Below are 25,596 nucleotides of genomic sequence, written 5' to 3'. Positions count from 1 at the left end.
TGTTCATCTGAAATATAATAATTCGGTAACACTTTAGTATAGGGACCAATTCTCACTATTAACTAGTTGCTTATTAGCATGCCTATTATTTACATATTGGCTGTTTATTAGTACTTATAAAGCACATATTCTGTATGACCATATTGCACATCCTTAATCCTACCCGATACCTAAACTTTCCAACTACCTTAATAACTATTAATAAGCAGAAAATTAGCAGTTTATTGAGGCAAAAGTCATAGTTAATGTTTTGCTAACAGCAAGAATTGAACCTTAAAATAAAGTATGACCAATAATCATAACTTATACATTTGGGGAAAATGACATTAATGGATTAAAAAAGTATTACTTAAATCTCCAGATACAAATTAAGCTTTGCATTTTAGAATATGTTACTGCGGGCATGTTTACCAGAGTACTCATGTCCACTTCAATGTGTTTAAATGTTGTGTGTGTGTGTGTGTGTGTGTGTTGGTATTTTGGGCTGCAGGCTGAGCTGTCTGACAGGTTCTCAGTTGGGGGGAGACATAGACCTAACAGCTTCAGGATGACCTATTACTGCAAACTGTGCAGTCCTGCTGGAGGGGAACCTTGTTACATCTCAAGCAAAACCTCAGCACATCTTATTCAGTGCTGACTTTACTATTACACAACTATTACGTTATAGTCACAGTACGACTCGCAAGACAATGTATAATTGCATTTGACAATGCTCGTAGTCTAAAATTGCTGGTTAAAACCTCACCATACATCATGCGTCTCCGTTTTGCTCGTAGTCTCACTGAATAGACAAAAGCAGATGCTGTGATTTACTCTCCTGCTTAATTAGTGTCTTTGTGTTAAAGGACTGAAATAAGTATGTTCTTGTTAATCTAAATAGTCATATTTTATTGATAATTTTGTTGTTTCTAGTGACAGTTTCTTGTAACATGCATTTTACAGCATTTTGTGACCAGACTTGTTTTTTTTAATCAAATCAATCACAGTGGTCCACTCACACAACATGTGTAATGGATGCAGTGGACAGGAGCTAAATGTTTCCACACTGAAACTTCAGGATCTGCTTGGAGTTAATGTGGATTTTCTGGTTAAATAAAGCATAAAGTATCGAGCGTATGTATGGCCGATGGCTGGTTGGTTGCATATGAATTTGTTGTGGGGGTGTAATTGGCATTAATACGAATGACTGCCCCATGAATTCTCAATACGGCCGCCACTTACTTACGCTCTGTCTCTTTCCCACCTTCTGTCTTGTGCCGATTGCTTATTAGCATGCCTATTATGAACATATTGGCTGTTTATTAGTACTTATGAAGCACATATTCTGCATGACCATATTCTACATCCCTAATCCTACCCAATACCTAAACTTAACAATTTACTAACTATTAATAAGCAGCGAATTAGGAGTTTATTGAGGCGAAAGTCATAGTTAATGGTTTGTTAATAGCGAGAATTGTACCTTAAAATAAAGCGTGACCTTGTATTATATTATAATATTGTGATGCATAAATGTACTGCCTGTATCATTTAAAATTATTGGTTTTAGTTTTTTTGTATATATTTTTTTAAACAAAATTGTATAAAATGCTAATATTTATAATTTCTCAGTTATCAATAACATAATTATTGCCATAACATACTTTTTATATCAGTGCTGCACTAACACAGAAAAGTATATGAAAAAAATACCATGGCATAGTGATGGTATGAGAAGGTGATTTATACATATACAGCACAATGGAATAGAGCTGTAAAAAACAAATATTTAATATTAAAGGAGGACCAATTCAAGACTTATGATTTCTGCTTCACAACATTATTGACTGTTTTTTTCCAATTAAATGCCATTTCAAGGAGCCTTGCAATTACTCTTTTCCCCATCAATAAAGCTACTGACATGAAAGCATTTCTAATGTGAAAAGATCTGTCATAAAGTCATGTTAGCACATCTACGGTATGAGGCTTAATGACAATAGGAATGTCTCCTGCTAATGGCACCCTGGTCAGCACTCATTTCAGACATCTGAGAGGTATACAGTTGGGCTAATGTATTGTAAAATAGCACCTCTTTGGTGAAATAGTCTCAAACACAAGCTTACGTGCATGATGATATGAATATCTCTTCACAAACCCACAGTATCTCCACTCAGATGCTTTGAAAAATCTTTTTGAATTACAAAATGTGTTTATTTGTAAATGCATTCTTGTGTGGATGCAAGATTGTTGTATTTTGAAATCTGAGGACAGCTGTTTGGAGATAATTAGAAGGGTAAATGAAGAATGTTGGGTCTTTCTCTAATTTAAGACACCATTGGATGTGGAGATCAAAGGAAACAGGCATGATGGGAAGTCTGTGGAGGATACTGAGCACTGGCAGCCTGTCAGACTAACACCCGTTCTGGTCACGTCCCACCCATAGGATACTACAGCACTGTCTGTCTAGAAAATACATTGCCATTATCTTCTCTGTTAATGTAGTCCTTAAATATTTAAAGGGGCTATAAACGAATCATTATATCAGTCGACTCTGATGCCCTCGGTTTCAATTAACTTGACTGGCACTGGTTTGACTAGTCTCTTAGCCATGCAGTTCCTGCAGGCATGTGGGTAGGTATGAAGCTGACTCAGCGCCGTTTGCAAAGTAATTAATGGTGTAGTATGGATAAGGAAGGTATAGCTGGAAAAAGGGAAATGCAGAAAAAGGGAGCGTATGGAAATGTGCATTCAATGGAAATCAAGGATGTGTCCTAATTCCATTCTGAATTTGTTTTGTTTTACAGTTGTTACAGCTTTTGGATGTGTTGAGGGTCATTATCAGGGCATAATATAGGACCATACTCTCAGACACACAAAAAACATGGTTTTATGTGCATTTCAAAGCATGATCCGTCTGTGTCAGGGCACATTCTCTGCTTCCTCCTCTCTCTTCCTCTTCTTCAGATGCCAGGACTCTTTCGCTCTCTCTCTAATCACATGGCTGAGGAGGAAAAAACTGGAGCATGCTCCCTCCTGTGGCTTAATTAGTTTTTAAGTTGAGGAAGCAGGTTGAGCAGTGTGTGTGTGTGTGTGTGTGTGTGTGTGTTATATAAAAGGCTCGTAATTAAAGAGGAGATGTGCAGTTCTTCAGGACCTCTGGGAAAATCTGCATGATGGCAGAATTGCAGACAAACACACTGCAATGTTGCAGTAAATTACGAATGGCCATATATTGCGAGAAATCTTGGAATAGTGCTGGAGTTTCAAGATTATGTGCAGTGTTTGCCAAATTTTACTCTGGCAGTGAAACTGTGAAAATACACATTTGTCAGGAAAGTTCCCTTATAAGAAAGTTAATGTGGTGGTACCGTGGTACAGTGGTTGTATCAGGATGCAATGTGGTACTATACCCAAGTATTCAATTAGAGTAAATTTACATGGTTCTCCATTTCAAAGAGTATTCAATGTATTCTTAAATATTATTTATTTCTGTGATGACAAAGTTGAATTTTCAGCAGCTCCAGTCTTCAGACATCATAATATAGCTGAAAAGAAAATGATTAACATCAATGTTAAAAACTGTTTTGCAGCTTAATATTTCTGTGAATTCTTTGCTGAAAATTATTTGAAATTTAGGCTATTTGAAAATAGATGAATAAGAGCATATTTTCCAGAAAGTAGAAAAATATTCAATAAACTGATGATTTATATGTGCAGTAAGACAATGTTCTTTTAGTATCCTAAAAATAATTTTTTTGGTGCCTAACATTATTGCTAAGACTATCTGTTGCACCATGCTTTCTTTGAATACTTTAATTGTAATTGTTTTTTTTTAAGATACACTCAAGGACTGATGTATGTGCCCAAAAATCAGTGTGGTTCTTGCCCACTTGTCTTTTTAATATTTTATCATATAAGGATTCAGTCTCTTGAAATGAGAAGAAACTTTGCTGTTTGTTTACTCAGGGTCCCCTTCACATCTTAGATGCATCTCACACTAACTTCCCCCATTTGGTCTCTCTCACTTTCTTCTCTCTTCCCCAGGGGACTTGTCCTGCTTTCTAGACCTTCCCTCTCCATTCATCATCTGCTGTGTGATGAGGGGAGTGAACCTCTTTTAATTAGCTGATTAATAATGAATGGGGCCGCTCAGTGTCACCTTTTGCCCCAGTGGGGTGCTGCTGTTTTGGGGAAGATGAAGCGGATGTGAGTCTTCATCAGAAGGCCTCTAGCAGGCGGATGTCAGACTTTTATATTTTCTTTGAAATGTAATGTAGGCTATTTTTTTCTTGGAAAGATAAGTGATTGGCTCTTAAAAAAAAAAAAAATCAATGATCCTTTTATGATGTTGATGCTATTCGCTTGATTGGCAGTAATATAAGAATGCTAATAGAATGCAAATTTAATTTGATTGATTTAGCAACGTGTTTTTTTTCTCGTCAAGTCCTGTCATGTTTCGCTGCCTATGCCTTTTCTATTGCTCTATTACAAGTAGGCTACAGGAGACTGAAACTGATTTGTTTTATTGAGAGAGTTTTGTGATTCACAAATCCTGAAAACAGGCTCTTCATCATTTTCCAAAATCACTGTGACATGGCTTGTAATATACAGTAAAGGTCATGTTTTGCCATTGTAGTTAAAAATAACATAAAGTATACTTCTCATGAGGGTGTTTACTCACCAAACCTGTATCTTTCTTCTGTGCAACATAACAGAAGATATCTGTGGAATCATGGTAACCAAAACACTTTGATGATCATTGATTTTGATTGTATGGACAAAAAACATCGAGACATTTCTCAAAGTATATTATTTTGTGTTCCACTGAATAAAAAAAGTCAGGTTTGGAATGACATGAGTGAGTAAATGATGTCAGAATTTTCATTTCAGAGTGAACTATCCCTAACCACCTCAAATGAATTAATGAGTCAGTGAGTTGAATTCAAGAATCAAATTAGTCTGAACGAATCATTCAGACTGATTCATTGACAGTTAATAATTGTGATCTGTAAAATAAAGCAATAATAAAACTTCAGAAAGCTAATAAAAAATGTCCAGAAAAAATGACCAGTACATTTTTCCGTTTTTCTTCTTTGCTGTTCCACACAAGAGGGAATTTTGGGTCAACCTATTTGAACTTGGGTGACTTGAAGAACTTGAAGATCATGAAACTTTCAGTTTATTTTTCAGACCGGAGGCCACACTCATCTTAAAACCGTGCTCAGGGTCTTGCTCTGTCAGCATTCATTGACATTTCTCAAGACAGTCTCTCCTAAATAAGAACAGACACTGCTACTTGAGCGAGACTTTGTTCTGATTTTTTTTCCTGCCACTATGTCTGTCCCCTCCCTCTCACCCTGCTCATCTTTTCCTACTCCATTTCTCTCAGTCTCTTTTTTTTTTGTCATTCCACACTTTGCTTTAAGTGACTCTTTATTTGACTTCCCCAGTGAGATGTGAGAATCACAGAGAAACCCCAGAACACAGAGGTATTAACTCTGTAACCTCCCTAACCTTGTGCCCTTACACTCCTGCTGAACTAATCTACTGCCACCCACTCACACACTCACATATACACATCCCAAAGGGACCTGCAAAAGGTTAAGAATACGAGAAAAATAAGACACCGGAGTGTGAACAGAAGATAAGTGTATGTGAGAAGGCTGGTCTTGGTGCATGTCTGTCTGTTTTTGCTGTCTCGGTGGAATACTCAATACGTGAATGTGCTGCGTAACAGGCTGCTCTGTCCTCATCTTTCCCTGTGTGCGATGCTGTGTGAATACTCATGACTCTAGAAGGCATGTCTCTAGTCACCTCTAATCTTTCCCTCTTTCCTTTCTCATTCTGTGTTCTGGTACTGGAGCGCACCTTTGCATGCCTGATTGATAAACGGTGCAAGAGAGGAGGAAAGCAGAGGTCCTGTCACTGGTCTGATGGGGTCTGTAATGCTGGCCTGATGCCCAGGCGCAGATCTGAGACTGCAGCAATAAAATATGCTGCTGCAACTGCTGCACAGCATCTGATGGGCTGCTTACATTGTAGGGGTTTTCCATGTGAATATATAGACTCATATACAGTAGTGCTGTTTTTGAAAGATTAATATCCAATCTAGCAAGGGGGGTGGTACCTTTTACTCTTACAAAAAAAGTACTGTGGCAGATACAGATTAACGTTAGTGCTTTAAATACATGAAATATTGTGAACAAATGAACGAATCAACAGTATTTTTTACAGCATTTATTCATCTAGATTAATGCTAATTTTTATAAATTTCTATACAGTTTCTATACATACTAATATATACTACTACTAATATTAATAATAATATTTGTTCACTGTTAATATTTTTGAATTTTCAATATCGATCTTTTATTGGTTTTGGCCTTAATTTGGTTGTCTCAGTTCATCCCTGATAAATAACCATAAATTTAGATTAATAGATGCAGTAAAAATTTTGTTCATTGTTATTTTATGATACCTAAAGCATTGACTAATCTAAATAATTTAAAAACGCTATTGAAAAGTGTTCCCACTTGTATTTACATTGCACTTAATTCACTCCTTAAAACACTCTCAGGACAGATTTAAACCTATTTGCATGATAAATGCGTTAACTAAATTATATGTAAAACACAAATCTTTATTGCTGTTGTTCGTCGTCCTCTGCTGAAGTGATCCTGATCGCAGTGGCCTAAATCTCATCTGAGAAGTAACAAAGACAGTTAATCAATAGCCCATTGGCTGTAACAGCTTCAGTGGGCTGACATGATTGGCTGAGGTCGAGGGAGGAGGAGTGACAGCGAGCTGTCATAACAGTAAATAAGAAAGAGGAGGAGAACGGGTCAATAGCTCTTCAGCAGAAATAAGTGAATGACGTTAATAACCCTCTCGCAGTCCGCAATCACCAGACACAAATGCGCATAATTATTTTAATGGTATGTCGCATGTTAGAAAAGAAGCCTGCATCAGTAAAAAAATAAATAATAATAATTAAATAAATAAAAAAGTACAAAATAAATAAAAGAAATGTCATGTTAACCTGCATGTCTTTGGGCTGTGGGAGGAAACCGGAGCACCCGGCGTAAACCCACACAGACACAGGAAGAACATGCAAACTCCACACATAAAGGTCCCCTGTCCTTTCCAGGGCTAGAACCTTCTTGTTGTGAGACAACAGTGCTAACCACCAAGCCACTGTGCCGCACACAAATTTTCATTGTCTGTTTTTGTCAATACAGTGGACGTCAATGGGGCCAGTGACTTTCATTTTTATGGACAAAGCATTCAAAACTACTTCTTTTGTGTTCTCTAGGAGGATTTCATACAGGTTTGGAGCGACATGATGATAATAAATTATAACAGAATTTCCATTTTTATGTGAATAATCATTTTCACGACGTACATTGATTCTTGAATGCATAACAGATGCTAGTTATTGTAGCACTGCGGTCATGGAATAATCAGGGGCAGTATTGTTTTCATTGCAGTGCCTTTTGTATAATAACTGGACCATGACTTTCTCCTCAACCTTTCTCCTCTATTGTCTTTATCCAAACCATACAGACTCATTGTGGAGGCTGCTTTATCTGTAATGAATAAAGAAGAGAGGGGATCAAAAGGAAGAAAGCAAGACGAGCGGGAGTGTGAGAGAGCAAGCAGATGATGTGTTGAGAGGCAGAAATCCCCATGCATGACTGTTAATATACAGTAGGCAGTTGGGTAATGAGCGAGCCGTCACCGATGCAGCACTTGAATTAGCCAGTGCTTGAGAGAGATGTCAACAGCCTCCTACAATGGTGACCGGTATAATGCAATCCCCCGCCCCAACCCTCCCTTCTACACCCCAAAGCACTTCTGCATTGCGTTTCGTGTGCTTCTGGTAGGCCACTGCCAATTTAACAATTGCGTTTTGGGATTTGGCATTGGGTTTTGCTCTTAGATTTAAATAGATTGGATTAAGGACAGGATCAACATAACATTTTTGTCCATTGTTTCATGTGTCAGCACCTCTTGTCCAGTTCTCTGGGATGTCTTGGTCACTTTCACAGCCAACCAGGAGGCAGCACTAACAGCTTAGCCTTTGAGGATTTATTTGGTTCCCCTTGGCTTTCATTAAGAGCAATAAACACATATTTAATGCCGTTGGCACACAGCCCTTTTATTTGAATCGGACCCAAGATACTCATGGAGCATGTGCTTCAGGGAGGGGCAGCTGGAGACATGTCTGCTGTCCAATCCTTCCTCCTTCCAGGGATACTGTGTACAAGCCATGGGACTGGTTTTGGACATGGGCCCAAAATAAGTCCATTGATTTATTTTGGCCTGTAGGGGGGAAAATGAAAATGCTTGACAGAATATTGAGTTACTGTCTACTAAGCATTTTTGTGTAGTACTATGATAGTCCCATTCACCTCTGCACTTCCCACTTCACACTCACATTTTGAATCTGTACTTCTCATTTTGTTATCAAAAATATTTGCATAACCATCCCATATTGCAATGGTTGGCGACCAACACTGATATGAGAGAGGGTAATCACTGCTATGTGAACAATAGAGAGAAAGGTATATGTTTTTCATTTGGATTTTTAAGTCGATCTACATTTTGAGATAATCATTACTTACAGTCACACAGCCTGTTTTTTACATTAGGTGCTATAAATACTATTAACCTGCAGCCATAATTAATGGTTTGTTAATAGTGAGAATTGGACCTTAAAATGAAGTGTGACTGATTAAGTTTTCAATTCAATATCCTTAACATTCCACACATTGATTCCACACATTGATTGCAATGATAGTGAGTTCTTCATAAAGCTAATTCATAAATTTGCATCTGTAGCAAGCATCTTGAGAGGTGTTTTGACAGTTCAGAGCCACTGTACAAGCGAACGCCAAAATCCAGAATTGCAATTGTCAAGTTCATCCACTTCGTCTCTGTATATAGATCATTGCACACTGAGATCACAGAAATTGGTGGTCTTCTTTTTAATATGTGGCTGTAGTATCGCTAGCAGAAGCATCAAACTGAACCACTGACATCCTGAAGTAAACTCTGAATCGCCTGGGATAATCCCACTGCTCCTGAGGGGGAACTCTCCGTCCTCTCTATATCTCAGGATTGGATGGACCCAATATTTCCTTTCTTTTTTCTTTTTTTTTAAGAAGTGAGAGGACAACAAAATCATCCTCACTGCTTGAAGACTCCATTTAGTGCTTTTTTTGCAACGGATTAATACGCATCGGACTCAGTGTACAAGGTTTCTATACAAATTTTTAGGATTTTGAATACGAAAAATTGCATACGAAAATTTCGGACTCAGTGTGCAGAGACCTTTAGTTGAAATTTTCTATGTGGTAATCAACATTATTCCACTAATGCTGTTGATTGAGCTTAACTTGTATTGAACCCAGACCATTTTGCTACCGAAAAAACCCTTGCAAACTCCTGCTCTCTATTGTAATTCTCTTCTTATTAACCATAAAATGTTGTATTTTTAGCAGGATTAAAGTTGCTTGTAGTGTTTCTATTTTGTAGGCAGCTTTGGTTAAATTTGTCCGCTAATTGAATCAATGTTAGTGTTCAGACACTGTTGACATTCACTTTATTTTGCCCCTTCACCACCTTCATGGTGGGTCGACATTCGGGTCATAATCGCTCCCGGCTGCTTGGAGTAAAGCATGACGGACGCGATTGAGAGGGAGTGGGCTTCAGTCTGTCTGCCTGAGGGGACTCCTTTTGAATCCTGTGTATTTGCAATTAGCAGATGGCGTTTCAGATTGTTTCAGTGACGCTTGATAAATGCAACAATCTACATTACATGCTTACAAAGAAGAGTCACATAGGAGAAAGAGAGCGATCGCTTGCTTATTGAATCCCTCATGGGGATGGTTCCCTTGTGTCTCATGTAACTGCACATATCCCAGTTGGACTACTATTTAAAGTAACTTTTCACTACTGCTATAACCAATTTTTTTTTATACGTCATGTATATGTGATTCATATTCAGATTTTAGGATCATCAATCATGCTTTTGACAGGCACAGATGGCTCATTGAGAAATTTCCAAATGGCTTCTCTCTAAAAGGCAGTCACCTGGAAAACACACACACATTCATGTTTTAATGGCGTTGGGGACTTTCTATTGACTTCTATTGTTTTATACTGAGGAAATAAATAATATTTTATATATTTTAGGATGAATTTTCATCAGCCATTACTCTTTAGGATTTTTTGATGAATAATATGTTAAAAAAACAGCATTTATTTGAAATACATACTATATATAATTCACAAGGAATGAAATAGAGAGGCACTCATAAGTTTTATGTGAAGTGTGTGTTGTTACATTTACTCTGCTGTGAGTATCTAAGCAACAGAGATACTAGTTTCATATGTAATGCAAAATTGCTCCCTGCTGGCAGCATTCTGCTTTTTCAGGCCCAAACAATTTTACAAATTTCATTTTACCTTTACCACAACAAATCTATATAGATGAAACTCTAATGTCCTTCCCAAGTGTGACAGTGAGGAGTATTACTTCCTTTTTTTCTTTCAATCACTTGTAGGAATCTTTGCACAGTAATTTACAGTTGTGGCCAAGGTAAGGTTAAACTAAATTTCATAGGTTTGAGTATCTGAGTGTCTGTAAGCAGGTTGCAGGTGATAAGCGCTCTAAAACAAGACCTATGGACGATCTGGACCACTGGAACCCGCATGAACAATTAGTGATTTGAAATGCAAAGCGACTCATTTATCCCCATCCAGCTGCTCAGTGGAGCTTCAGTGGCAAATGCTAAAAACAGCCTTTAAATAAAAGCAGAGCGCTGGTAGTTACAAGACAGAAGTAAGAGCAGTGGTGAAAGTGTGGGTGGTGATCTCAAGACCACCATTCCCCCCAGGCAGAAGCTATAAAAGCACTAATTGAAGGATTTTTTTACAGTGCAAACAGTGACGGAGATGAGGAAAATAAAATAAACATAAACGATGATGCCTGACTCCTAGGGTTTATGAGCTTCTGGCTGTTATTAGAGCAGTTTGTGTTATTGTTTTCAGTGGTTAGCACTCATCACCGCTGAAGACACTCCTGCTGACCTGCTCTAAACAGCCTGTCAGAGAACACAAGCGCTCATCAGATCCCTGCGATTCACACCTGCCCTGCATCACTGTCAGACACTTTTGACTGGCTGTGTGTGGAGTCAGCACTCATTGGGTGAATGGGGATGTGGCGGTTCAGAGGTTTGAAATATTAGCCTTTATCTTATTGCAAAAAGTGATTTTAAGAATAATGGCTGTCAATTTGTATTCATTACATCACTTTATGGACAAAACGATTTATCACGATGAATCGCATTCAAATAAAAGTTTATGTTGACATACTATGTGTGTGTGTACTGTGCATATTTATTATGTACTGTATATAAATACACACATATTTGTGTATATTTTAAACATATTGGTCTGTATATATATTTATACTTGTGTATAATTTATATTATATATAAATATTTAATATTTAAATCTAACATTAATATAATTATATATTATATAATTATATTAATGTTATATAATTATATCCTTAATATATACATGTATGTGTGTGTATTTATATATACATAATAAATATACGAGGTACACACACATATAGTATGTAAACATAAACTTTTATTTTGAATGTGATTAATTGTTTTGCAGCCCTAGTTATTTGCATAATTTAATAGAGTAAATTAGTATAATTTGTAGTAATTTGACATGATCTATTGTGGTTTTCATAAATTGCTTGTGTGATGTATCGATCCAGGCAGGTCCATAGCACAGAACATCATGTTCTCAAAGCCAAGGTCATGGGCTTGATTCCCAGGAAATGCAACTATTTATTTGCAATAAATAAATGCTTAAATGTGAATGTTTTGAGTAAATTTTCTCAGTAAAAAACTTAAATGTTAGCAACATTAATTATATATGTCTAAAAATCAATAGTACACTGAGTTTATTTTTCAGTCTGTATTATTTTTTGGTATATGTTGTGGTCTATTTTTTATTTTTTTTTAAATCGTTCTTGCTGAACAATTTTAATGATCCATTGAGCTTGTAAATACCACTGCCACATTTTGTTTTTTGTAGGTCAGTGAATAAATGCATGGAACAGCAGTACAATACTGAATATGAGTCACTGGTCTCTTGGTATCTCTTTTGTGTTGAGAACAAGTTCCAAATAATCCAATCTTTACATCGGTGGATGAAGAGCCTTTGCATTTTCTTGTTCACTAGAATGGATTAATATAAAATAGATGAGATTGTGTGGATTTTAGTGCCCACTTTAAATAACAAATAATGTTCTCAAACATGTTAAAATATTAATGGTGACTGTAGGTCATTGTAGTTTTTCATGCGTCAAGAGTCAACTTACAGATTGTTGACAAAGTATGGTTAACATTCAGGTTGACTTTTACGAGCCACTTACATACAGTACATAATACCTGCATCAGCAACATGCATAATAAATAAGCATAAGTAAGCTTTTCCATTCAGCCTTTAAACAGACTCCATTTGTTTCAGTCATTGTATAATTATGGAGTTTTTCTGCTGGAGCCCTGATGCTGCTACATTAATCAAAAATAGATCTGAGTGGGACTACAGGGCCTTGGCAAGAGCCATGGTTTTCTACTGTGTGCTTAACTTTACTGCCAAATCTCATGCTACATGCTCTTTGATAAGAAAAGAAAATAGTCCTGGAAAAATAAATGGATTTCAAGGCCTAACATGGGATTTATTTTTTTGTAGTAGAGACACACAGTAGTTAATAAGAAACTTTACTGCATATTTCTATGGTTGGACGTGGGCATTATAGCGAAGAGAGAGATTATGTGAAAAACTGGAATGAGACCCTTGTCTGTGTGTGTTTGCGTGTACAGCAGAGAAGATCTGACACAGAGTGGTGGTTGATGGGAGAAGTCCTGGTGATTACTGATGCATGTTATTGCTGAAGGTCGCCAGCAGGCATTTCACTCTAACTGATGAACTTCCATTTATTGATCTGTTGAGGCCCTGCGGTGGGAAGATGAGGGAAGCCTCTGAGAACACATGCTGAGCCTCTGGGGATGCAGTTCCACTGTGCAACCATGAGAACATGATGTCATGCTGCTCCGTGCATGCTAGCGAATCAAAGCTGTGCTCTTTCAGTTACTACTATGTAAGGAGTACATGTAAATAGGAGGTGAAGTCTGAGGGTGAAGAGAAATGTAGTATAATTACAGATTACCATTTTTTCCCCATTGATACTCTGAACTTTCTTGAATAGATTGTAGAATTCACTGAGTATGTCACCTTTTAATTTAATTAGTGACATTTAAGGTAAAGATGCTGTAAATTTAAAGGTTATTTTTTGGTATCTTTGATTACATGGAGAACCATGGAAGCTTTTAAATGCACATAATGTTCTTTATAGTTTCTTCTGGGCTAAGTGTTATTTTAAGAACTGTTCCCTGAAAGGTTATTTTGGTTTTCTATTGAAACCATTATTATTATTAAAGAGTATATTACTGTTGCTCATATATGAATAAACCCTTTAATGCTAAGTACAGTATAAACTTTTGGTGAGTTCAAGTACCACTTAAACTCAATCAACTGATGTATCTTACGGGTTTTTTTTTTTTTTTTGTAACATTTTGGTTTCTACTTTTCCCATTGCTTGCAGACATTTTATTCACACATGCCTCCTTCGCAACTTAGTAACCTAACATCTTTTTTTGAGGTGTGTGTCAAGTGTTAGTTGAGAAATTTCTTATGGGCGAATGACAAGAACACTGCTTGTTTACTTGCTTGAGAGACTCGAATGTGGTTGACTCATCCATGTTTATGTTTTTTCTTTGCAAAGAACTCATGCTAGCCTAACTTTAGCCTAGGTTTGATAATTTGTGCTCTTGTAGGTTTCCATGGTTTCCTTTTCAACAGAGAGCGTTTTGCTTTAATGATTAGAAAGATTGATGATTTTTAAGGGAATTTATAGAAATTTGAAGTGTTTTTTGACATGAGAGCTTGAGCATTTTCAGATGAAATCATTTTGACTATAAAGATTGACAACCCAGAAAGAAATTAACACCAGTCTGTTCCCACAGATCCTGTCTGAACCAGTTTGCTTGTGTAATAAAGAATACAGCATGCAGTTGCCTCCCACAAAAAGTCTTTTAATTTAAATTCTATTAGTCAACATTAATAAACAAAATTACAATATCAAGGGAAGTAATCTACATTGTGGATGCTAGTGTAAAAGCATCCCATTCTTGTGACCAGTAACCACCTTTACATCAGGTTTGACATTCACCATCAGAATTCAGTGTTTCTTTCTTAGTGTTTAGGAAAAAAACATGATCTAGCTGTATGCAAGCATTTGTCTTTCTAGAGAGTTCTCTTGGTGACTCACCTCACAATTGCATTAGCCGCCGTATGGTATTTTACACGTCTCTGTGTGTTCATCTCAGCGCAAGGCAATTACGCCAAGATGAAATATTCATTGGGTCCCAGGACACTCTCCACTGTGCCCTCGAGTCCAGCGTGAGGGTATAGATTGCATCTGCGTTTTGTCCTCTCCTGTGATACAACATCAATGACATGTCGTGAAAGTGGCGCGAGATGCCATTCGGGCTTTAACGATATACATATAAAAGAGATCCAGGGACCTGTCAGGTCTTTATATCCCCTCTGCCCCCTGGGTTAACCTTCAGGGAAATCAACAGTTTGATATGCAGAGGCATTCTGAAAAATGTATGGGGGTAATAAAGGCATGCACAGATGTGGCATTTAGCCAAATATGCTTGCTGATATATATATACTTGCCCGTGTCAGCCTTTGAGCATAGTGACAGTCTTTTATCATTGATATGACAAAAAGCCATTGAGGGGGATCCAACGCTGATCTGGCCTTGTTTGTGTTTATGTATGTTCTCTGACATTTACTTTGCGATATGAAAAGTGCCCCTGGATGTCACATTATGGATACCGGGGGCTTTAGTGGGAGAATTCTCATTTTGCCGAAATGAAACTCACGCTGGGACCAGCCTTTTATCATCTAAGTGCTTTTTGGTTGATGTACTTTTTATGCTTGCTGACAGAATTTCTTTTCTCTCTTCTCTCTTTTTTCCTTTCACTCCAGGCCTCGTGAAGCTGGGAATCCACTGTGTCACATGTCAGAAAGTTGCCATAAAAATTGTAAACCGGGAGAAACTCAGCGAGTCTGTGTTGATGAAGGTAAGATTGGGCTGTTCTTTCAGTGTACTGCATGAGATGACTAAAGTAAAGCAGTCTGTTGCTCTGCAGTGAACTGAAAGTTGGGAATATGGCTGTTTGTACCAAATCTGTCAGTTACATTTACACTGTAGTGGGTGAGTTTGAAAAGTTAAATATATTTGGATTACTCACAAAGCTTATTCTATATGTTTATGTTTGTGTCAGCTCTTTCTGCAATAGAAAGTTATCACCATTTCTGTTCTAATTATGCCGAGGTTCTTGCTACGGCAACAAAACATGAAAGAGCCTTTTGAGTATGAACAGGCAGCTGTCACTGTGCGGCTGAACTGCTGTCAGGGGATTGTTTGAGTACATGAAAGGATTACCTACAATTCTCTTACACATCTTCAGTAGTTGCACACAGCAGCATACTACCACTATTAAACTGGACATTGATTAGTAGGAGTTCAGTTAAGGTTATCTCTAATTGTTCATTATCCGGTTTAAATCATGTACAGTGAGTGTTGCTGTCAGCTCTCTATCTCTGATCCTCTAATTGGGTATGTGACATGTTTGTCACATAATACACAGCTCATGATATGTAAAGTTCCTTCTTTATGTTTGTTGAAAGTCAAATGTTGGGGAGAAATTCACCAAGAATGAATGGCATCCATCAATAGGATTATAAGCATAGAATCAGGAAATTTGGGTTTTTTACACTATTCACAAATTTTATACAATTTTATACAATTTGTGATGAGGAAATGTTTAAATGGAACCAGCCATGATAAAACTTTTTTTTAGCTTTACAAATATGGTGGTCACATACCTATGTGTTTATATCATTATCTGAAAGTCAGCAGATGTTCTTTGCTTTATAGAGTGAATAATTGAGTCTGTCAAACTGCTACTGTGGTATTAATTTTAAGAAGAAAATGACAAGATGGGCTTAAGAAGTTGCTGATGTTGCCAATTTGCTTTATGAATTCAGTGAGCTTTAACATAAAAGTCACCTCAACTTTTGACCCAGTCAACGTAATTTCCTCTGTGTCCATCCAGCATCATATGGATTTCATTAAATGGTTAATGGCTCATTAACTCCTGGTGAATTGTGGGGCAGTAGTAATTTAGATGAGCTGATTGGTTCCTCGTTGTAATTGGATGTGGGCTATACAGTCATCCGGTCCACATGCCGTCCCCAGACCCCCCTGCTCACTCATAGTGTTTGGACTGTGGGGGAAATTGCTTCTCAGCAGGAAATAGACTTAAGCCTTATGGGAGTCTGATTGTGGATGCAAGCATTTGTGTGTCTCATTGTCTTACTTTACTTTCCTCACCAGGCTGAATAATTTAGAAAACAAACGGGTGCTGTCGGATCCAAACATAGAGTTGGAGTAAAGCCACCTCCATGACTGATAGTTAGTCGTGTTTCTCTGAAGGTCACCCTGTAACCCATTCTATTGTATCTCCTGCTTATTTTAGCTTCTCACAGGGGCTGTTGTCATGGCAACCTGACATGATTGGCTTGGGGAGGGAGGTAGGGGAGAAAATGATATGCTTATAGTAAAAAACAGCTTCAGATGTTGCACGCCTCCGTCAAAGTAGCTGAGATTTTACGAACGACGGAGGCAAAAGAGCGAGACTGCAGCCTGCTGTTCTTACGCATCAGAGTCCCAAAGTCATGACTGATCTTCTCTGTGGTGTAATTTCCCATGATTTCACCTTGATTTATCCCATTTAAACTAGACTTCAGTTCAGTTCAACTCATTGGATAGTCTCCCAGTCATTGGCTGCTGTTTCTCCTGGAGTTCCCTCCTCACCACAGTCTTGACGGAATAAATAAACAATAATGACTTCATTAGCATAATTTTAGACAGTCAACGGGAGGTCACCTGTCATTCTGTTGTTTTCCTCCTCCTTCTCTTTTCTCAGCCTCTGGCGAACCCCACGTTGGTTGGCATTTGCATAGCGTGGAGCCGGTGTGCAGCTGTCAGTGTGTGGAAGAGCATACATGGCTGTATGTAAAAAAGCAGGGGGTTTGGCTACTTCCTGTCAGCATGTGTGCTTGCTGGGACACAGTATACGAAAGACTGTGCATGTGTGCAATCAGAGCCCAGGGTGAGCGCGTCAGGTTGTATTTATGTGTCTAGCATGTCTAAAGCTAGGTGTGCAGTATGCAGTGTGTGTGTTCATGTCTACTCCCAGGGAGAGGCGATGTTGTGTGTTAGGTCGTGGCACGCACAGAACAGAAGCCTGGCATTTGAGAACATGCTCCTCGCAGAGAACTCCACGGCCCCTGCCTGGCCCTTCCTGAACTAATGAAGTCGTCTCTGACATTTTCAGACATGAAAAGAAAAGCTCTTTGACTAACTTTGCGGTCACACTAATGAGGGTTATGTCAGGAGGTGACCTCGGCCTACTTTGCCTCAGAGGATGTGCTGAAGATGCCTCACAGCAAATTTTTATTTTTTTTTTTCAAGGGAAAGATGTGTTTGTATGTGTGTGCTTTCATTGTATTGCATAAAGTGGCGTTTTTAAAACCAGTGAATTTGATTAAAAATAGGTAGCGTTTTCGCAAGCAACAATGATGTTCCAGTTTTAATGCCATTGCAAAAGTTCGAGCAAAGCATGCTAACTGTTCTGTCTTATGGCTGCACAGATGAGCACAGAACATTATTTAGAGTCCCAGCCTCAGAAGAGACAAGAGAGGAGTGGATTTATTGATTTAGTCTATTTACTGTATATTACGCTGCAGGCACACAGATCTAATATAAACATGTGATTTCTTTGCCTGCTGTTTACCTTCACAGACATAACTGGATGTTTTTGTAACTTGTGTTTTTTAACATAAACTTACTGTATGTGTATTTGACAGTTTAAGTGCAATAAGACATGAAAGATAACTTGGTTTAGTACTCGCATGCCGTTTGACAGCCGCTTTCTGTGTGTGTGCGCTCAGAAAACCGTATATCAGAAGTATAAACTAATATGATTTAAAACACATGATTTCAGCATGATAGACATGATAATCAAAACCAAACAGATGTTTTTAACAAAGAATCTGAGGTATGAGCTGTAAAAGCACAGCCCTTTTCTTGAAAAAGGGGCAGGGAGTAGCAGCTCATTTGTATTTCAATAGACATGTATAAAAACAGCATGTTTCTGCTTCAACTCAAAATAGGCATTTTCAAAATTATGTAATAAATGATCCGTGTGGTATTTTGAGCTGAAAATTCACAGACACATTCTGGTGACATCTGAGACTTATATTACATATTGGAAAATAGGGCATAATAGGTCACCTTTAAAACACTGGAAAAGCTTTTTTCATTGTGTTTCCACTCCAGTCCCATTTTAATGGTGTTGTGGAAAAGCTGTTTTAAAATGCTAAACAGTGTGCTTATCGTTTAGTTTCCCTTGAGGCAGGCTACTCAAAACTATTTATGACAAACCATGCATTAAACATCATTCCCTCCTAATGAATGACTGCCTCTTGACACTGCAGGGTGGATCCCAGTAAACATTTCAGAAAGGTATCACTCTCTGGTTTAATCAAGTCTTGGGTGGTTAATGGTAAATGGCCCAAGGCATGGTGGGTGTGAAAGTTTCTCTCAGCGTGCGGTGTCGAATCCAGATGGGTCCGGAGGGGAAAGCTAACATTTCTGAAACCAAGCCCAGTGTTGCCCAGGAGACTGGCTACTAAAGAGAAGGAGGGACATGTTGCACCCCTGCAGTGAAGAGATAAGTCAAGCTGTGGATGAGTGCCAGAACACACACTATATATTACACAGTGAAGGTGGAAGATAACCTTAACTATATATTTTAACTAAACTATATTTTAAAGGAGAAGTGTAAAATGTTTACACCTCTAGCAGCACCAAACTGTATTGAAAAATATATATGCATGTGTGTATATCCATCCATTAACGTCACTGTTCATAAACTTTAGAACAGTGTTCTACAACAACAGTGAAATTTCATCCATTCAAGTATTTAAATCTAACTTATTTACAGTGTGTTTTTAAAAATGGTTTTCTGATGTTCTGTACTGTCCAGCCAGTCAAAACTCAAGAGTTGATGCATTTTGTGGTGTTACCTCACAACGTTCCTTTTCAAATTGAAGGAGCAAAATGGCTCAAAAAGTTATTACCAGTTTCCCCTTAATAATAAACAGAACGAGTGCTATCCTTGTTTTCAGGTATGTGCAACCAGTACATATCTGTTTAACATAACATAACATGATCCCTTTTTTTGCTGTCCTCTGTTAAGAATGGAAGTATTATTGCGGGATATAAACTCGCAATTGCTAGCTTTACAGTCAGAATTGCAAGATAAAAACTCACAATTCTGACTTTCTTTCTCAGAATTGTATGATATAATGTCAGAATTGTCAGATATAAAGTCAGAATTGCAAGTTCATGGTTTATATTGTGACCTTACAACTTACATTTGCGAGTTTATATCATGCAATTCTGGGAAACGATCACAGAATTGTGAGTTTGTCTCACGAATTGTGAGTTTGTCTCACAAATTGTGAGATAAAAAGTCTGAATTGTGAAATAAAAAGTCGCAACTGCCTTTTTAATAGTTTTTTTTTTTTTATTCAGTGGCGGAAGTGGCTTTCATAGTTAAGTCCTTTACTGTATTTATTTCCTTTTTCCTTTGTCTTGTCCAGAGGTTTTGAAAGGCTATGTAAAATACTTTATTATTATTAGTAGTAGTAGTAGTAGAATAGTATTACATTTTACAGATATAAAGCAACACATTTATGAACAATTTATACAGAAAATAAATGGTGTATGCTGCAACATGTTACTGATTTTGTAGTTTTCGACACATTCTTATAGAGCTTTCAAGACTATCATCATTTTTGTTTGTCCATTAGAAAACACTGGTGACATATTAGTGGAATTAGAGAAGACCAAACATTTTGTTTGCACAGCATAAAATAACGATGTACAAGACAGACAGAAATTTTTCAAGGTCAGTGCAGAACTGGTTCGAATGGGCAAGAGGCTATTTTGTTAAATGTACCAAAGTTCACACTGATCCTGAGGCCACCAGGCCATCCTTATATTTGAGCCTTGAGAGACTTTATTTCTAACCTCTCCTGGTCTTCAGAGTTGTGTATTAGCTCTTGCTGACCTGGAGTACTTGAGTGTTTGTGAGGTGTTGATGCTTTGCTGAGCGAGATATGGAGTCAGCTCTTCACACCGATGCTCTGGAAGAGCTGATGAACTGTGACGCCCTACACAGAGAAGCAGCTCCACATCTGGGTATGACTTATCCTGCTCTGCCCCCCGTGGTGTTCGCTTCATCCATGATCTCTCAGTCAAATGAACCACTGCCTCTCTAATGGTGCTGCACTGAAGTGATTTAAGATGGTGTTTGTTTAATCCACATTCACGGGCGCTTTAGTCTGGGAAATGAGAGATAGATGAAGGTCTTAATGATGAGATCACTGAGGCATTAAGTCGGTGACAATGCACAGTGCAGAGATCTCGAAGCAGAATTCAATTCATGTTTGCTTGAGCTCTAAAGATTTTTTAGTGTTTAGGGTTTGAATTGATTGTGTAAAGTACATTTCTCTGCTCTGATTTGATTTTTTTAAAAAATATTTGTATTAAGGCTGTCAATCTATTAAACATTTGAATCAATTTAATTACGTTATATGTGTATTACTCAAGTTAATCATAATTATTTGCATATTCATACTGTTTAAAAAGTTGGGGTCAGTAAGATTTTTTAAAATGAAATTAATACTTTTATTCAGCAAAATACACGTTCAGTTGATCAAAAGTGACAGTAAAGACATTTATAAGTTGCAAAACGTTTTTATTTCAAATCAATAACTTTATATCCATCAAAAAAATAAATAAATATTAAAATATATCAATATTGATAATAGCAAGAAATGTTTCTTGAGCACCAAATCAGCATATTAATATGATTTCTGAAGGATAATGTGACGCTGAAGGCTGGAGTAATGGCTCAGCTTTGCCATACAGTAATAAATTACATTTGAACGTATATTCAAAAGGAAAACATTTATTTTTGTAGTAATATTTCACAATATCACTTTTTTTACTGTATTTGTGATCAAATACTGTAAATGCAGCCTTAGTTAGCATAAAAGACTTAGATAACCATGGAAAACGTTTTACCCCAAACCTTTATTTATTTATTTATATATATATATATATATATATATATATATATATATATATATATATATATATATATATATATATATATATATATATATATACAGTATGCTACACTTTTGATATATATATATATTATATATATATATATATATATATATATAGTATGCTACACTTTTGATATATATATATATATATATATATATATATACAGTATGCTACACTTTTGATATATATATATATATATATATATATATATATATATATAGTATGCTACACTTTTGACATATATATATATATATATATATATATATATATATATATATATATATATATATATATATATACAGTATGCTACACTTTTGATATATATATATAGATATATATATATATATATATATATATATATATATATATATATATATATATACAGTATGCTACACTTTCTACACATATATATATTAGGGCTGTCAAATGATTAATCACGATTAATCCACATCCAAAATAAAAGTTTTGTTTACATAATATATGTGTGTATACTGTGTATATTTATTATGTATATATAAATACACACACATGCATGTATATATTTAAGAAGAATATGTTATGTTTATATATTAAATATATTTATATATAATATAAAATATAAGAATATAAATATATAAATGTATATACATGTAAATATTTTCTAAATATATAATTTATGTTTGTGTATTTATATATACATAATAAATATACCCTGTATACACACATATATTATGTAAACAAAACTTTTATTTTGGATGTGATTAATCGTGATTAATCATTTGACAGCCCTAATATATATATATATGAAACGAAGCATAAAAAAGTAGCTTACTATATATTTTGAAGACAGTCGCTTTTGTCCTTGTAGTGATAGAGAAAGTCAAAAAAAAAAGGGACTAAGGGAATATAGCAGGGAGGGAATAAAAGATGAGATTTGCAGTCCAGCACAGAGGCAGAATTGGAGGCAGAGTGAATGGCTGATTAATGATGGCTGACCCTAATCCTGTTATCCTGCCATTGATGACAGCGGTGTCATTTTCTCTCTATATACGTTTCTCTCTCTTCTCCTCTGAATGATTATGGATCATGCATCTTCTCCCTCGCTCTACAGTAGATTGTTGTGTGTGGGAGGGAGATTTTTCCCTCATCGCATGCAGAGAGGGACACAAAACAAAATAAATGTCTGTCACACGCTTCCCTCCAGCCTGGTGCGTCTTCATCTAATTTGCATATATAACTCTTTGAAGATGCCAAGCTGATTTGATAAGGTTCGAGTTAATTGATGACCCAAACGAGCACTGTATTGTTACTATGTTAAGTTACAATGCCTCTCTGCTGTTCACTTCAATACACATGAAGTGCTAAAATCTTCTGTCTCTGTGTGATCTGATTTTTAAAAAGACAAATGACCAAAAATGCATCATGCATTTCAGTTTATGGCACTGAGTACATTTGAATACATTAGTAGCTGTATTACTGTTCATGTTCATATATAATTCAACTATACCTGTAGCTACCCTACAGTGTTAAATGAATAGTTCACCCAAATATGAAAATATGCTGAAAATGTACTCACCCTCAGGTCATCCAAAGTGTAAATGAGTTTGTTTCTTCATCAGGACAGATTTGAAGAAATTTAGCATTACATCACTTGCTCACCAATGGATCCACTACACTGGAACACAGCTCCATTCCATCTTGTAAAGTGAAAAGCTGTGTGTTTATAAGAAACAAATCCATCTTCTTAACTTTAAAACATTGTTTCTAATGTGTGGTACACTACACTACAGTACATTCAACCTTTCCTCTGTTTCATGTGTACTTCCTTCTCAAATGATTAATGTGCAACTTTGACCCGAAGGCTCAGCACTTTGTTGGAGGTCTTCTTGCTTGAGTGACCAGATATATAGTTATTTTGTTCAGTCCACAGCATGGTAGGGACAATCTTGAGTGCTGTTCCTCTGGAACAGTGTGAAAGTCATCAAGCTGTTCAAAACAGTGTTTTTTCAGAGCTGGTCATTTACTATTGCAACAAATGGAGATTTGATTTACACTTAGAACTCTGCAATTCATTTGATTCATGTCAAAATTAAATAGAAGAATGGTTCAAATGAAGATATGATGTTTAAATCAATGCAGTTTTTCAAATTTAAGATGAATTATTCGTATTTGTGAGAGGACAGGTTAATTAATATACAGTTTATCTTTTTCAGTAGGACATACTCTCAAAAGATTTATGTCTATAAGTATATTAATGCCCTTTTTGTGATTTATATGCCGTCTGTCTCAGGCTCATGTGCTTTTTATCTATATTGAGCCTTTCGGTCATATTGGAGTGAGAAATGGGTACAGGTTGTTGATTACTTTTCATTTATCATTATTTATTTTTAACGCACACAGTAATTACAGGAACGATCCACCTGTCCTGAAGAACCTTATGCAAGATTATAATAGTGATAGAGCAGTAGCATTGATATTGATGAATGTGTGTTTTATGAGTCGCTTCTACTTAGGGTTGAACAGACAGCATTTGTTTTGTCGATCCTTAACTGTTAGTGAGCACAGCTATATCAAAAATATAAGCCTGACAATGTTTAGGGTATTAACCTGAATGGTTTAATTTATTGTGGAATTAATTTTGTTATGTAAAGTTTCTTGTCAAATTCACAAATGAATCAACATAACGTTAATTTGAGTTTAAATTATTTTATTATGTGAGAAGAAAGAGAGACGTAGACTAGTAACACAAAACACAAATCTGTTGTCTGGTACCGCTGCCAATGGTCAATTATTTTTCATTACATGTTTTCATTATAGAAATATATTTGATCTCATAATGCTGTGTTTGACCAGAGTGATCAGAATCAAGTATTTTGGAGAGCTGTGTTATAATGTATAGTTGTAATAATGTTATATGTGAGCAGTTTCTATGAGTTGTGTGGGTGGTGATTAATTAGGGATGATTTTGGTCTTTGGAATTCAGAACTGCTGACGTTTCCTCCCTCAGTCCATTAAGAAGCTGAATATTCAGCTCTATAAGACATTGTCACTTCCTTTATCTACTCTTATATAAGAAAGATCTAAAGAAAAATCTTAATTGCTGTAAAAAATGTCAGAGGATAATAAAGCCTCTTTTTTATTATCAGCCAGCTTTTAAGTACACTGTGGTTCAAAAGTTTGGAGTTGGACAGATTTTTTTTTTTTTTTTTTTTTTTTTTTTTTGAAAGTAGTCTCTCAAAAACATTAACATTAAAAATTGTAAAGAAAATAGTACTTTTTTGAAATTTTATTACAATTTAAGATAAGTTTTCCATTGTAATATATTTTAATTTTTTTTTTATTCCCATGGTGAAAAAGCTGCTTAAATCATTCAAGAAATATTTAACAGTAGAAACAATAGTGTATATTGCTTATAATGATAAATTACATGTAAGGGACAGTTTAAGAATGAATATATAACAGTGCAATTTTTTATTAAGTATAATATATCAACTTTATGGGACATGTTTACTGTTTTGGCTGCTCAATCGTGTTTTTCCATGAGCTTATTCCGCTCTGTCTGATACTCGGTGCATCAGCTTTGACTGATCATTTGATCAAATGGAGAAGGCCCTGAGGAATCAGGAGGGAGAAGATAAAGGAATGCCGTTACCTTTTCATTTGGTCCTTTGAGTGACCTTTAACCTTCCTTCCTTCCTTGCCAAAGTCATTATGGCTGCACTGAGACAGAAGCAGTAGAGAAAATGTCCATTATGTGAGATTTATAACTGTGGTCCATGTCCACTGCTGCCTACAATGACAGATAAATCAATTGACGTGGACACCTGTGTTCCATGATTATGATTGCACAGACACCCTGAGAGGATGTGAAGGTGAAAGATGTCTTTGTGACGTTAACTAGCCGATCTGTCTACTTAAAAATGGTTTCACACCTGCCTACATAAAAACTGGTTTTAGTTTTATAGCCTAATAACAGATTGCTGACCTTTCTTGAAAGGTTACCATTAGCACTTTGCTTAAGGAAAGTTTGAGGGGTCTATTCTTAGGGCTTAAGAAGGATCTGAGAAGTGATTATAAATCTTATCAGCCTGGCTTATGAATTAATTAGATAGCATAATGTAATCATAATCAATTCGTTGAAAAACAATGTTGGTTGTGTGTTTCTTTGTTAGTTTGCTGAAATGGGAACAATTTAGAATAGG

The 25,596-nt window shown here is 36.3% G+C and overlaps 1 protein-coding gene across 7 annotated transcripts in view; it reads left to right on the top strand.

Annotated features, from left to right (window-relative positions):
- The window catches only part of brsk2b (BR serine/threonine kinase 2b), a 136,607-nt gene that overhangs the window by 51,838 nt on the left and 59,173 nt on the right, over positions 1 to 25,596 (top strand). For all 7 annotated transcript variants that reach the window (XM_042728190.1, XM_042728192.1, XM_042728193.1 and 4 more), the window contains exon 2: positions 15,130 to 15,224. In XM_042728190.1, the coding sequence (XP_042584124.1) occupies positions 15,130 to 15,224 (95 nt within the window). The remainder of the gene's footprint in view (positions 1 to 15,129; positions 15,225 to 25,596) is intronic.

The sequence above is a fragment of the Cyprinus carpio genome, chromosome B7 (genome assembly GCF_018340385.1).
Source record: "Cyprinus carpio isolate SPL01 chromosome B7, ASM1834038v1, whole genome shotgun sequence".
NCBI lineage: Eukaryota > Metazoa > Chordata > Actinopteri > Cypriniformes > Cyprinidae > Cyprinus > Cyprinus carpio.
Note: the sequence above shows the minus strand (reverse complement) of the source record. Positions and strands in the feature narration are given on the sequence as shown.